Source organism: Eptatretus burgeri, chromosome 12 (genome assembly GCF_056783735.1).
Source record: "Eptatretus burgeri isolate ZD-2024b chromosome 12, Ebu_testis_v1, whole genome shotgun sequence".
Lineage (NCBI taxonomy): Eukaryota > Metazoa > Chordata > Myxini > Myxiniformes > Myxinidae > Eptatretus > Eptatretus burgeri.
Window position 1 is genome coordinate 2,131,828 of NC_140972.1, and position 15,000 is coordinate 2,146,827.

Sequence of the window (15,000 nt, forward strand, 5' to 3'; positions counted from 1 at the left end):
ATCAGGGCACTCAAGGTCTGCCAGCAACCCCCTTCTGGTGAAACTTCCAAAATCAAGAATCACTGCTCACCTTCACTCTTTCATTCATCTTTTTTCTGCCCTTGGAACAAACTCCTCCACTCTCTTCAATCCAACTCTTCCCTCCAGGTGTTCAAGACAGCTGTTCACCACCACCTCTTATCTTCCCCCATCCAAAGCCATGATCTTTTCTACCCCCCCCCCCCGTTAATCCACCCCAAACCCACCTCCTTCAAATTCCCTGCTTTCCTTCCTGAAAGATCTGAAAAAAATTCTCTGCTAAAATTGTCAATTTTCATCAGATTGACTTGAAATGTGAAGAGGATTTGCATATTTGGTCATTTAATTCAACCACCAAATATTATTGAGGTCAAATTTGTTATATTGATTTTGCAAGTATCGTGCTCTGCATGACGTCTTCTTCTTGTTTCTTTGTTTATATGCACTATCAGTCAAAAGTTTTAGAACACCCCCATTTATCCAGTTTTTACTGAAATTTAAGCAGTTCGAGTCCAGTGAATAACCTGAAACGGGACAAAGATAAGCGGTAAACTGCCAGAGGTTAAAAAAAAATGTTTAGGTCACCAAAAACTGAAAAATAATGCGAATTTCAGAATTGTGGAACTTCCACATTTGTGGAACTTCTGCAACAGTGTTGGGAAGAACTTTCCGAACAATATTTGATTTCCATTGTAGAAAGAATGCCACGAGTATGTTCGGCTGTTATATCTGCAAAAGGAGGCTACTTTGACGAGTCAAAAATTTAGATTAAATTTTGTTCAACAAAACGATTCCATGATTTCTGTTTTATCTGCAATTGTTTATTTGTTCTCTGCTTTAATTTCAGAGTACATTGAAACATTAAACTGCTTAAATTTCAGTAAAAACTGGAAAAATGGGGGTGTTCTTAAACTTTTGACTGGTCATGTACATCCTTCAAAAACTAAAAAAAAAAAAAATACTGAACCAAATCCAAACAGATTTTGCATGTTCCCGAAAGATACCTCAAGTATGGTTTCTGTCTGGGTCGCATATTCAGGGGAAGGGGATTCAGGGCAGTGGGAACACTCCAATTCTCTCTCTGTAAATGTGTATCATATGGCACCGCTGACGATGTGAGGGGGGTATTACAAGTCATTCATCCGTAATTCTGGGAGAATTAAAAAACTTGCGGACAGGTTCTCATCCAGTATTAGATTCACAGTGGAGCAAAATGAAACTGCATCCTTCAATCCATGAGGATTCTTGTAAAACAGCATGTGGTTGTTTGGCGATGCTCTGTCCTTTTTCAATGTTGAGTGTCAAGCAAGAAAGCAGGACATACCAATTTTTAAGTCTTGGTCAGACATCAGAGATCAGAATTAAACCGCTGACTTCCCCAACTCACAGCAGACGCTCCAACCATCATGCCACCGAGTCTGGTTTCCAGGAAACTGTTGCAGAAGGTCATGTTTTTTTGTGGGCCTGGACAACCACTGAAGATAAGTCTCTACAAAATGTTTGAAGAACAACGACCCTTGGGAGGAGTCGTGTACAAGCCACATTTTAAAGTTTCAGTTTTGGAAACGTGTCTGCTTCTTCATGGTGTCATCAGCACAATACAAATAAGCTTTATAAGGCAAGACCTTTGGTTAAGCCTGTACACTGCTCGACTCCACATGAGGGGTACGTTGAACAAACCAAGCAGGCACACCACCCAAATGTCAATGGTGATGTCAGTCTGCATTCGATATAATCAAAGGAAAGACAATCAGATGAAAGAAATCCTCCATCAAACTGAGTTCTGCGATAAAGGATGACAAACTTTATCAAGAGGACACGAGGGAAGCTGCTGCTCCTGGTACAAACATAACTAAAGCAATTTCATTAATTTTAATCTGAACACATTTTGAATGAGGCACAGAGCTGACTTTGGAAATGTGAATTATCTGTTCACTTGTGCCATTGAGTCCTCCAGATGTACAAGAACATTTTATGAAATTTAAAATATATATTTTGTCGATACAAGCCTCTGGGTCAGCACCCTGGTCAAAACCTAAATCCCTTCTATGTTACTGGCCACGGAAAAAACCATTCCTAAATCCCCCGACCCATTCTCTCGAACAACAATTGCCTTGACATTCGAATGAGATGCTACGTATGGTTAAACTCCAACAGGAAATTATGGCAGTTCAAATTACTATTTTTACTTCTTTGGTGTCATGAAAACGACCCACAATGCACTTGGACCACAAGACTCACTTGCCAGGTATCCGTGGCCTCCACAAGCCTCACGGCACTCCTGGAGAGTATCACGGGCTGTCCAACTGCACAAAGGCTTGAGAGCACATGACCAGGCGTGGAACTCGCGGCCCATCTCGCTCTGCCGGTTTAAACATGGCGAATATGCACAATGAGCCATGATGTTTTCGTTGCATGATTAAAATGCGTTTTGTACATGAGCAAACAAATTACCTAAAATGGGTTTTGCCTCTTTCCGTTAACGTACTACAATCATTAGAAGAGATTTTTTTTATTGATGAATGCAATATGCTTTCTTTAATACACAACATTTCATAAATCTTCTTCATGCAGGCTCACGGAAGAGCCAGAGAAGAACACGTTGATAATACTGTACATTGGTGGGATAAAGGCAGATGCAAGGCCGACAGATACACAGGTCAGGTCAGGTATGGGAGCATGCGCCGGAGCAGCACGTCGCTGCGTCCACGTTCCACTGGTACTCCAGGGGCCTCCGTCTGGCCATCCCCCCAGCAGATACCTGGCCCATCCCCATCTCCTTGAGATGCCGATCAACCTGCTTCAACCACGAGGCACGTGGTCGGCCCATTGGCCTCTTCCATTCACGAGACTCCCTCACCGAGATAATCTGGTGAGCAGGATCAACGTCAGGAAAAATCGAGCCACGTGTCCATACAGCCGAGGCTGACGCTCACGGTGTATGCAGGTAACAAATCTCATTCGAGTCTTTCTCAGCAACCGCTCATTGGACACAAAGTCCGACCAGCGATAGCCAAGGATTCTCCGAAGAGACCTGGTACCAAAGGAATTAAGTCTCTGACAGAGTTAGCGACAGAGTTGATACCAACTCCGATAGAGTTGGTACCACTGGAACAGACACACAGAGTTGGCGAAAGCATAGACGTTGACAGGTAGGAGTATGACAAGATGGGTGTGAGATGCTTCCTTGCTGGACAGGATGTAAGAAGCAAAGAATAACATATTAGACAGGAGGTGAACCTTAATCGGTAGAAAGTGGGACAGTGAAGGTAACAGGAGCACAAATAAGGTTTCAGTGAAAACGTATTACAGGTATCCACATGAACAGCAAGCCAAGTGAAGTAGCAGAGCCTCTCTCTTTCCAATGCACATTTGAACTGTTTACAGCTTTAACAAGCATTGAAATCCCAAACACATGGCACAGCCGGGGAAGGGGGTGGAGGTCTTGCGGATTCGGACTCCCCTTGTCAATACGAAAAAGGAACAAGGAAGGAACAAGAAAGCAGACTCGGTGGTGTAATGGTTAGAAGGTCCGTTGTGAGTCTGAGAAGTTGGCGGCTCCAGGTTTCTTGGAAGGGAACCCGTTTCTTATTTTTGGAAGGAAAAGGAAAAACCAAAAAGAAGAGAAAAACGACACGGCACAGAGTGAACAGTTTATATCTTTGTACTTTCACAACATCTGACGCCATCAATGTCCGCGTATCACTAGTGAGTCTTGTCTGATGGCCTTGTGTACATGACTGTTCTCCTTTGCTTTATGATGAAAACAAAACGTGGTTTCCGTCCTGTGTTTCGAGAGACTTGAGAAAGCACAGCCGATGAAAGGTGCCGCACACATTTGTCACGCAGTCATGGTGGTTTTTGGACTTCCGGTAATTTCCCAACTTAGTTCATCCGAAAAACATATAACCTGCAAACTCCCGATTATAATTATTCATCGGGAGGTTTGCTTTGAGATAAAATTATCGTGTTTTGCACAAACAGTTGGTTAAATTTGACTACGGTGCTTTCATGGGAAATTGATTTGTATAATGCAACGTTCGCTGTAAGAACTATAACGGCACTCAGGGACGGATCCAGAATTATTTACGGGGAGTTCACCGAAGGTTAACATGTTCTCGTATTGTGAAATATACCAGCATGCTTTATTCATGTCAATGTAATCATCGAGGAAAAACCGCTTAATCTATCCAGACCTCACAGCGTCCGAACAGAAACTTACATTCTCCACAGGAAAATTTGGGAATATCGAGCGAGTTGATGAAAAGGCCTCAGGCCTGTCACTAACGGGTTCTAAGGGCCCTGTCACACCTTGACGTTTTAGCCAGCGTATGGCAACGTATCAAAATGTATGTAAAACGCTGGCGTACGCTGAACTATTCATGTTTTTTTCCAGTTTTGGGCGTATTCATAACGAGTTGGACGTATGCATAACGTATTAGTAACGTACACAGAACGAGAAAGTTTTGATAACTTATAGATAACTTATACCAACGAATGCTTAGCGTGTTGTCGGCGTTCACAACCTATGCCCAACGATAGTCTAACTTATGCATAGCGCGCGGCAGCGTATCACCGACGATCACGTGGCGTAGGCTATTAATAGGCTGCCGCTCAACGATTTAAATCATAACTGCACTAGAAATCGAAGTGTCAACATCACCGTCATGCCAAAGAAAAAAATAAATAAATAAATAAATAAAAACATGGAGTCTGGAACACTGACGGGTTCCTCCTGTGAAGCCCATTTTTATATACCAATTCCCCTAAACGCTGCCAATACACCATTATATGGTAGCTGTAAGTTAGAAACACGTTCAGTAAGTTCTGTGGTCGTCCGGAAGACGTCAAATACGTCTACATACGTCAATATGCGTTGGAGATATGTTACACATAGGTTCAAAGCACGTTACTCATAGGTTAGAAATAAGTTTCGGGTAAACAAAACATTACCTCGACGTGTTTCGACTTATGAGTAACTTACAAGTAACGTGTGTCGACGTGTGTCAACGATCGCATAACGCGCCTACAACTTATGGCCAGCGTATGCGGAACGTGCGAGTCATATGCTGGCATACGTCGAAAAATTTTGAGCATGCTTAAAATTTGTCGACGAGCTCGGCGTACTACGACTTATGCCAGCGTGCTTCAGCGTGCTCTTAACATATACAAAACTTACCCATAACGTATTCAACGTGTGCCAGCGTTTTAGACAAATTTTTCATACGTCGGCATACGCTGACTAAATCGTCAAGGTGTGACAGGGCCTTAAAGAAAAGATGAAGATTTTGAAATCTTTGCGACGGATCTTTACAACAACAATGTAAATACACAAAATGTTTCCAAAACAAATCAATGAATATATCGAACGGACAAGCACAACAGGCGGCGAAATGACCCTGAGCACGAAACCTAAACTCGCCATTGTGGATCAACAGATCTATCTATCTATCTATATATTACTAAAACTCTCATCTTGTATGTATGTAGATATGTATGTTCCCGAAATACAGCCAAAACAGTACACGATAGTGCAAAAATTTTAGGACTACCTTACTCACCATTCTCTTGCGGTGTGCAGTATCAAGTTTCGTTAAAATTGGGCAACAAAGAAAATTATTTTAAAAAATTGATTCCTGATTCAGTAAAGTACTCTTCGAGAGAATTTGATCAATGGAAACAACCTCAGCGGTATCGTTTGCTGGAGCTATCTTATTTTTTTTTTTTTTTAAGGATTTTTTTTATCAACCGCTGTCAACGGGAACCCAACAGGTTTACAGGTCGTCTAGTTAATTATAATAATGGACGATGTAGCCACGGAAACGTTGAATTATCTGGTGAAATAGTTCAGCATTGTGTACTGCGCTTTGTTGTGGGACACGGTCCTGAAAATGTTGCCTTTCTCTTCGGAGCCATAACTAAACACTGAGTTGCAGGGATTAAAACAGAACCAGCAGAGAAAAGTATCGCGGCTCAGATTAATTACCGAGTGGAAGCAAAAGACGTGCGAATTGCTGATATTTCAGTGATATCTCGCACGACGATCATGTGACATACTTGAAAGGGCAGAGGGGAGGGGAGGGTTCACGTACACCTGGTGACCCCTCCCCTCCCCCCCCCCCCGGATCTTCCATTGAACATTCGACTGAAATCACTGTCAGAGTCGTGTTATTACATTGATTAAAAAGGTTAATCAGTCAATATTACATGGCTACTTCAAATCCAGATGAGGTTAGCAGGATGGCCTTGACCCTAGATGTTCATGGTGCTGGTGAAAGCTCGCCTTGTCATTGCGAACGACACTGTGGGATCTTCAACATCCACCAACTAATGTCGGCAGACGAGACATCCAGTTTAAAGTCCATCCAACAGACGGTACACACATTGATGAATCACCCTGCCTGTGAATCACTGGCATAATAGTTTATAGCTGGGTCGGGATTCAAACCCAGGCTAGACAGCTTAGATGGCCATCCTGCCATCCATCCAGCAATTACAATACTCCACATGATGAGTGCGACTCTCCCCCACATGTCAGTCTTCCGCTACCTGTTTATACATTTCGCGATAAGTTTACTGAATAGCCATATAACCAGTAAAGGTAGTTCATCAGAAATGGAGAACGGGTGGTGGGGCAGGTAAAGACAGGTGCAAGATCAGGCACCGTGATGTCATGTTTTAACCGTTACCTGTTTCCTGCTGTTTTCCTTCATCACAATTGACAGCATAAAATCCGTATACTGCAGGTACAACAGTTTAGCAAAGTGGTCAAGCACGTAGGCAGCAGCAACGTATGGAATCAGACGCCATTGCTGCAAAGCAAAACACAATTAAGTTGCATAAAGAACACCTTTGTTCGAGTCGAAGCAAAAGTTTCACTAAATGTTATCAATTAATAATTCCTCGCAAAGGTTATCAAAATATCCCTTTGATTTGCTTTCAGATAGAAAACCACAATCGCACAGCGTATTTATGATTACTTGTCCCCAGAAAAATGAAGCGACGACAGGAAGGTTGTAATTCCATTCCAATGAGTACCGTTACGATGCAATCACCTGCAGCTGGTACTCCAGGACAGGTAACTCGTCCTCGTCATCAGAAGGCGCAAACTGTCGCCGCACAGCAGAGTAGCGCACGGTTATTGTCAGGCCCACTATCATGTTTGTGATCGACGAATTAGAAATGGAAATTCTTCCTGATGACAGGATGCCAAGGCTGGCTCCAAAACGATCCTTTGAATCCTAAGGAGGCAAACGTTAGTGAAGCAATACAACTTCAGCTTGTGGACATAAAATTGAGGCTCATGGAAGAATCTACTCATAGACTCATTTTAATTGCTTTTGAATAAATCAAAGAGTCTATTTCTTGTGAAACACCACTCCACTGAGCGTCATTGACTAAGTAAACGGCTCTTGCTGTTGATGCAACCCCAACATATCCTATGTAGGTAATACAGCAGGAATTTGTAATTTGGTTTTGGTGCCATTGATTGCTTTGTACAGACGTGGATGCACGCGCACACATACACACAATGGCAGTGAGGGGAAGGGGATGCACTTCGCCGCCTCCCTCTCACCTGATTCGGACCGGGTGGGGTTAAGGGGGTCAAATCCATGGGGAATTGCCCCACTTCATTATTGGGTTGGGCTGGACAGCTGGGGATATGCACTGGCAGAATTTGGACATGGGGTCTGACCACGGGTCATGTGGCATGACCCGAGCCCCACGGGGAGTCAGGTGGAGTGTGGCATCCCCTGTCCATCAGGGTGCCGTCCGAGTGAGTGTCTCAGGCTGGTGGGGTCGCCAGACCCTGGAGGGCGTTGAGACCTCTGGGGGTCCAAGGTGGTTTATACTGAGCACCTGTCATGGTGTACCATGAGAACCACTATGGGGAGGTGTTGCGGGTCGTGCTTTGGTGGTGGTACTACTGAGGGCCAGTAAGGGCTTGATGATGTGACTACCCGGGCATGTGGCCTGGCAACCTCTTCCTGAGGCTCTGGGACAGCCAGCATGTCGCGACATGCCATGCTGTGCTAGTCTATGGACGTGGGTCAATCCGCATGGACTGGATATGAAGGCAGCCCACCAGACACCATTGGAGCATCTGTGGAACATTATGGAGTGATTGAGAAAGGCCTGGAGAGGCCTGCATGGCCTTTCACAGATGATCCACTATGATTTATGGGCTCTTGGTTTGGAAAGAGAGTCCTGGATTTAATTGACAGACATGGGTTCCACGAGAAGAATGGCTTCAGCAGGAGCTGTTGGTATTGAACGGGCTCCCAGTGCTGATTGGAGTTGTGGTTAAATTTACCTTGCCCCATTGTCAGGACTGGCCATGCTTTGCTATTGGAGGTATGCAGGTGAATTGGAAAATTGGTATGGATGACGGGCAAGAGTGGCCACGAGAGCCAAGCATGTTGATCCGGTGGAAAGGCTTAAAATGTGATGTGGGTTCAAAACAAAAGATGGTGTTTTGTTTTGATGTTGCTGATGATTCGTGTGTACGCAGGCCATGGCAGGGTAGGTACCCAGTACTTTTGTATTGCAGGTGATGGAGATTGTAATGGCAGCAGGGGAGGGAGTGACATTTGGGGTTTTGCGGGAGGGGAAGGTGTGTGTGTGTGTGTGTGTGTGTGTGTGTGTGTGTGTGTGTGTGTGTGTGTGTGTGTGTGTGTGTGTGTGTGTGTGTGTGTGTGTGTGTGTGTGTGTGTGTGTGTGTGTGTGTGTGTGTGTGTGTGTGTGTGTTAACAGGTACAGAACAGGTTCTGGAGGAGTGGTGACTGTGGCCCCTCCTGAGGTAACTCACCCCTGGCAGCTGGTGGTGTCTGGAGTTTGTGGTCCCATCAGAGGAAGGTCTTTTTGGGTGACCAATGGGTAGTAGAGTCTTGGTGATCTGGGGAGAGGCCAGGAGAGCCTGAGGCCAAGAGTGGCTGCATGTGTGGAGACCATCCCCGGCGAGATGTACAACTAAAGAGCTATTTGGTTGTTGGGGGCCGAGAAGTTTAAGTGTGGGGGGGGAGAAGTTTTGACGTCGGCAACTGCATTTGGACTGTAGGCACCACAGCCTGAAGCACCCCCATCATCTTGTTTGTGCAGGACCTCCCTGCTGCTGAGTTGGGGGCCACACCTGCAGTGTGTTAAAAGATGAAGCCATGGCCTTGCTGGGAATGTGATGGTTGTTGTTGTGAATCAGGGTCAATTGTGGAGGAATGTGCGTCAATGGAGGAGTGTTCCACTCGGTCAGTTTCATCAAAATCGGGTGTTTGGTTGAAGCGATAATGACTGAAGTGTTTCTGGACTGACTGACTGACTGACTCACTTACTCACCTACGGACACTGCTCGATCGCATAAGCTCCCCGGACTAAAGTCCAGGTGAGCTAAAGATATGGGCAATACCCCTGGGTGCTCACCTGGAAGCGCCTGCATAAGAAAACCAGGGAACCACTGGGAGGCATGGATGACCCACAAAATATGTTCCAGAGAAGGAAATACCGATGGAGATTTTTTAATGCAGTGACCAAACCACGGTACATCACGGGTGATGAAGGCTGTGGTCAAGTTTCATCGAAATTGTGTGTATTGTATTGGAGAAGAAAACATATTTTGGGGGGCAACCCCCCAGAGACCTCCTTCGACCCCAATTTTCTTAAAGGTGTCAACAAACTTTGGTACATCACAGGTGATGAAGTTTGTAGTCAAGTTTCATTAGAATTGTGTGTAGTTTCTGAGAAGAAGTTGCAGGTGCTTGTGGACGGCCAGACTGTCGACATGCCTTCTCATACACTCCCCGGAACTACGTTCCAGGTGAACTAAAAAAAGAATCCAAAGAATAAAAAACAAACACAAAATCGAAGTGAAAGACCTTGAGTGTTTGGGTGCTGGAAAAAAAAAACTCAATATAGAAATGATAGCAAGGAAGATAAAAAAAAAAAAAATGAGGAAGCAAACAGGAGAAAACAAAAGCAAATGTTTGAGAGTAACCCTCTAATGACAACCCGAAGAGATTCTTCCATGAATTGGGGAAGCAAAAGTAGAATTTGTCAACTCTTCCTGAAAATGAACAGCTGGAAAAATTCTGGAAAGGAATTTTTGAAGATCAAAAAAGAACACAACAAGGAAGCAGAATGGATCCCAGACTTGGAAAAGAAGAAGCAACATCTCGAAGAAATACCCGCAGTGATTACTGATGGAAAAAAAAAAAACACAATTGGAAAACAACAAAAAATTCCAAACTTTAAAAACCCAGGCCCAGATGGAATTCCAAATTGCTGCTCTCCACAATCACTACGTCAGGACATTCATCGAACTGATTCAAGAGAAAAAGTCAGTGGATGAGCGGCTCGTAGAAGGAAACACATTTCTCATCCCAAAATTTGAAGAAACCCAACTTCCTCACAAATACCGACCAATCATCACAGATATGATGTTCCATCACCGAACACAACAAGGAGGTTTTGAGGCAGAACATGGAAGAGAGGTTGTTATGGAACAAATGACCACCTATTACTAAGCAAGGCCGTACTTGAAAATTGCAAAATGTGAAGAACCAAATTGTCCACCGCCTGGATAGACGATAAGGAAGCTTTTGCCAGTGTCCCACATTCGTGGATGATACAATGCATGCAAATATACAAAAATCAATCCCTAAATAATCAAATGGATTGAGAAAGCAATGGAGCTCTGGTATTGGTATTACAGCACGCAGAAGGAAACATCGAAATACCAGATGTCAGGGTACGGTGTGGGATCTTCCAGGGAAAAAGTCTTTCCCCCCCTCTTGTTTTGCCTGGCTCTGAACCCACTGAATAACCTTAACAAAGAAGTACATGGATACACCCGAACAACAAATAGAAGGACATCCAAAGAAACAGTAAAAGGTGACACACCTCCTACACATGGATGATTTAAAGCTCTTCAAACTGAACGACAAAACATTGACAGAACAACTAAAACTAGTAAAACGGTTCACTGAGGACATTCAAATGGAATTTGGACTAGATAAGTGTGCCAAGTGCACATTTGTACAAGGTAAACCAACAAAAACAGATGCACAGAGGGACGAGTGTAGAACTAGCCGAGTAAATGCTCAACGGACTATCGGATTAAATTTGTAAACAAACATGAACACAATAAACCTAAAAAGGTATCCCTAATTCACCTTGCAAAGAATTTCCAAAAACAGGTGTGAATAGAAGACACAGGAAAATGAAACAGCAACCAATACAGCCCCAACAATTGGAAAAAAGACAAAATATATAAAAAGAAATATCAACAGATATACACCAACAACTGGAGAATGACAAAAAGAGCAGGTAAATACAAAAAAGAATTGGACCGAGTTGGGATCAACAGAGGAGGCTCATTGGAATGGCTAAGAAGAGGTCAGCTCAACTGGGATGGAGATTGAATAATAATAATAAATGCCCAAAGATCAAGGACCAATGGATTTAAAAAGATGGTGGGACTGAGACAGATGGACAAGTGTAGGATCTGCAAGACAGAAACAGAAAGTACTAGTCAACTGCTTCCGGGATGCAAAAAACAATCAGAACAACTTTACACACAACGGCACAACAAAGTATGCAAAGTGATCCATCGGCATGTCTGCAAAAATTTCAACATCCCAGTTCCAGAAAACTCACGGAAACACGAACCAAGGACAATCAATGAAAATAAGGACGTCATGTTCACGTACGACCTGATGATCCCATCGAGCGTGAACACAGAAAACAAAGCGTTGTGACCGGACATCAGACTTAGGTACAAAAAGGAAAAGACAGCATTGCTGATTGAGATATCAGTAACCAGTGATTTTGGCTTGAATAATGTAGAAATCAAGACAATGATGAAACACCAGGACCTCAAACATGATATCAAGAGATGTATGAAGCCGAAGATAATCAAAGCTGCACCAGTGATGAATGGAGCAACAGGAATAATAAAGAAGAACCTAACTGCGATATTGAAAACCATCCCTGGGGATATTAACACAAACAAACTACAATTTGAGGAGGCCCAGGGTTCAGTGATGATCCTGAAAAGGGCCCTCGGAACAAAACTCTGAGAACAACAAAGTTGAACAGCTTGGTCCATGAACTGTGAGCTTTTCCCAAAATTGGGGTGGCTACTTTGACTCTTGGGAAGACTCCATTCCACCTCCTGAAACCCGCAGATGGAGATAACAACCAACAAAACACACACACACTTCATATTAGGCGAAGTGAAAAGGTCATAAGCAAAAACGAATCCTAGATCCAGAAATGGGGGATGCACAACTCCATCGGCCTGCTACAGTTCAGTAGGCCTACCCCACCATGCAGTGATGGAGTAAGATGCAAAATGTGATAAAACTAAAGAGGAGCAGCTCAACTCCATGGGATGTCTTCGAAGGCTACATCTCATGCAATTTTCAATGATATCGATCAATCAAAACTTCGAGCCTCAAGCTCTGCATGACTTGAGAGAAGCCATGACTGACCCTGTATGGTGTGACGTATCTTCCCTCTGGAGTCACATCCGCAGTACGGTTGAGGAGACTCTCTCGTGGAATGTGCACGTTGTCGAAGAGAACAAACCTGCGGAGGAATGTAATTTAATTAACAATCCACATTTTAAAAAACATTTCACCTTTCACAGTAAAAACTAGAACGGCACTCGGTAGAGCGCATGCCACTCACTGCCAGGCTGAACAGTTTACATTTGTATCCCACTGATTGGCCGGATCTGGATTCGGACCTGAACCAAAATCAAATCAGCTTCTCCTGGTCATCTAACCAACTCTTCCACCAAGTTATGTCATAACTCGTCTACATCTTTCTTGAGATATCGTGCTATATATCGTTTTTGGCCCCATCTCTCAATGGTGAAGAATCACTTTAAAAATTCGAGTATCCAGATCTGGATCTTCCCTAAAATATAATAATTTCGTCCTTGTCACACACCCAACCTCTCCACCAAATTTCATCCGAATCTGTCTCCAACTTTTTGATATATCCTGTTCATCGACAAACAGACAGGGGTGAAAACATACCCTCCACCCACCTTTGGTGGCAGAGGTAATGAATTGTCTTACCCATTATCAAGACCATTGAGGCCAAGCTTCATGCCCATGTCTCCCACCATTACTCCAGGAAGAGGAAGCAACGTCTTTGGGTTCCTCACCTGTCACAATAATCAGGTCTCCATAAAGATTGTGACATTCCCACTTGAATCCAACCACATCTCAACAACACCAACCTACACTTATTTGACAGTGAAATCTATCTCTATCTCTCTCTCTCTCCCCCCCCCCCCCCCCTCTCTCTCGACTACACAACTGCCAGAAACTAACACAAATCACAGGAAGTGAAGAATAAACAAGTGAGCAGCAGAAAATAAAGATCCAATCTGTGTGTGCATGGTGCATGGCTGCTTGTTGCATCATTACCGTTGAAGCCAAATTTTTAGATTAATATTCGTCATTGTGGCTTTACTCATGCCCAAGCAAGTTAACTCCACCATATCCTGAAACTCACCTGTACAACAAAGGTGTGCAAACCATGGTGCTGCCCATCAGCTGTGTACAGTTGTGCATACACCACAGCATGAGTAGCGTTCTTGCCCAGGTTTCCGACCCAACACTTGGCTGCTTCAATGTCAGGTGTATTTAACACAAACTCCTGTGAGAGCGACAGTATGAAGAAGTTGCACGAGTGAAAATACAATATTACATTCCTGCCTGTGATCATGAGCACTGATTATAAATGCTCTTCTTATATTTTAGCTGTACCAGTGATTGATTATGAGGATTCCTTATAAAAGGTTGTAATTTAGATGCATTGACAAAGATGGCAGAGAGGCAGAACACTTGGATTGGTGCTTTGGAGGCAGGGCATTGCATCAATGATTGTGCCATTCCTCGGACGATCTGGGAGCCATCATACCAATGGATGTTAACGATGTGCCTTCACCACCCACCATGGACCCACTGTGCCCAGCCGTCCCATATTTTAAGGGATCATCCCATTTTATATGGAAGTGTCCCGTGTCCTGTTCCATTCCTTCCTGGGACACCATTTGTCCCGTCATCTCAGGATTATGGCTTATTACGGTCATGGTGCAAATTATCATGATGTTGACCTTGTGATCTTAATATGCTCAAGAAACCATCTCAGGAATACTTAATTACTTAAAACTTCATAGATTTACATATTTAAAACCTCATAGAATATTTAAATACTTAAAACCTTGATAGATTCAGGGGGCTCCAGCCCCTGACCTCCACAAGGATCACTGTCCCTCCAGCCCACAAGGGGTCCAGTGGCATCCCACTTGATCCCTGTCTGAGTGTCCATTTTTATTTTCATGTTGTTTCATGTGCAGCCTGTGGCAGTGTCCCCTGTTTCCAGCAAGCTGGTTCTCATTTTACTGACCTCAGAAGAATGACAGGCTGAAAATCAACCCACATGGTGTTAATTTAACGGTAACAGGGGCTCGAACCCAAGAACCTAAGATCTCAAGCCAGCCACCTTAACCGTTACACGAACACAAGGCTTGTCATTTTCATGAGAGCGAGTCACACTGCATGGACCAATGGTCCACACTAGCCATAAGGGCTTGTTTAAACATGGTTGAAATAAGTAACAAAAACAAAGTTAACAAGAAATAGAGCAATCAGAGATTGCAAACCCTCGCCAGGACTTCTTTTGAGTCGTGTATTTTATAGGTTTTCAGGTAAATCCAAGATGGCTGCCAAACCATGTGACCGACGACATCATATGTGTGACTGTTTTGTTCCTCATGGATAGGCGGTCATATGTGTAAAGTTTCGTCTCGATCTTTTCAGCCATTTCAGAGAAGATTTTTGAAGGTTATTTTTAGCCGCGTTGCGCGTAGCGAACACTGGCTCTAAGAGAGCTCCGCGTTGTTCTTCTTCTTCTTGTGAAGACAAAACCTTTAGGACTCGGCTCTTTTATATACAGGATCTGGATCTCCTTAAA

General features: G+C 43.7%; 1 protein-coding gene across 4 annotated transcripts in view; it reads right to left on the reverse strand.

Annotated features, from left to right (window-relative positions):
• The window catches only part of ACOX3 (acyl-CoA oxidase 3, pristanoyl), a 75,410-nt gene that overhangs the window by 14,307 nt on the left and 46,103 nt on the right, over positions 1-15,000 (reverse strand). For all 4 annotated transcript variants that reach the window (XM_085849247.1, XM_085849245.1, XM_085849248.1 and 1 more), the window contains 6 exons: positions 13,537-13,680; positions 13,095-13,183; positions 12,501-12,597; positions 7,074-7,259; positions 6,708-6,830; positions 2,260-2,380 (listed from right to left, as the gene is read on the reverse strand). In XM_085849247.1, the coding sequence (XP_085705373.1) occupies positions 2,260-2,380; positions 6,708-6,830; positions 7,074-7,259; positions 12,501-12,597; positions 13,095-13,183; positions 13,537-13,680 (760 nt within the window). The remainder of the gene's footprint in view (positions 1-2,259; positions 2,381-6,707; positions 6,831-7,073; positions 7,260-12,500; positions 12,598-13,094; positions 13,184-13,536; positions 13,681-15,000) is intronic.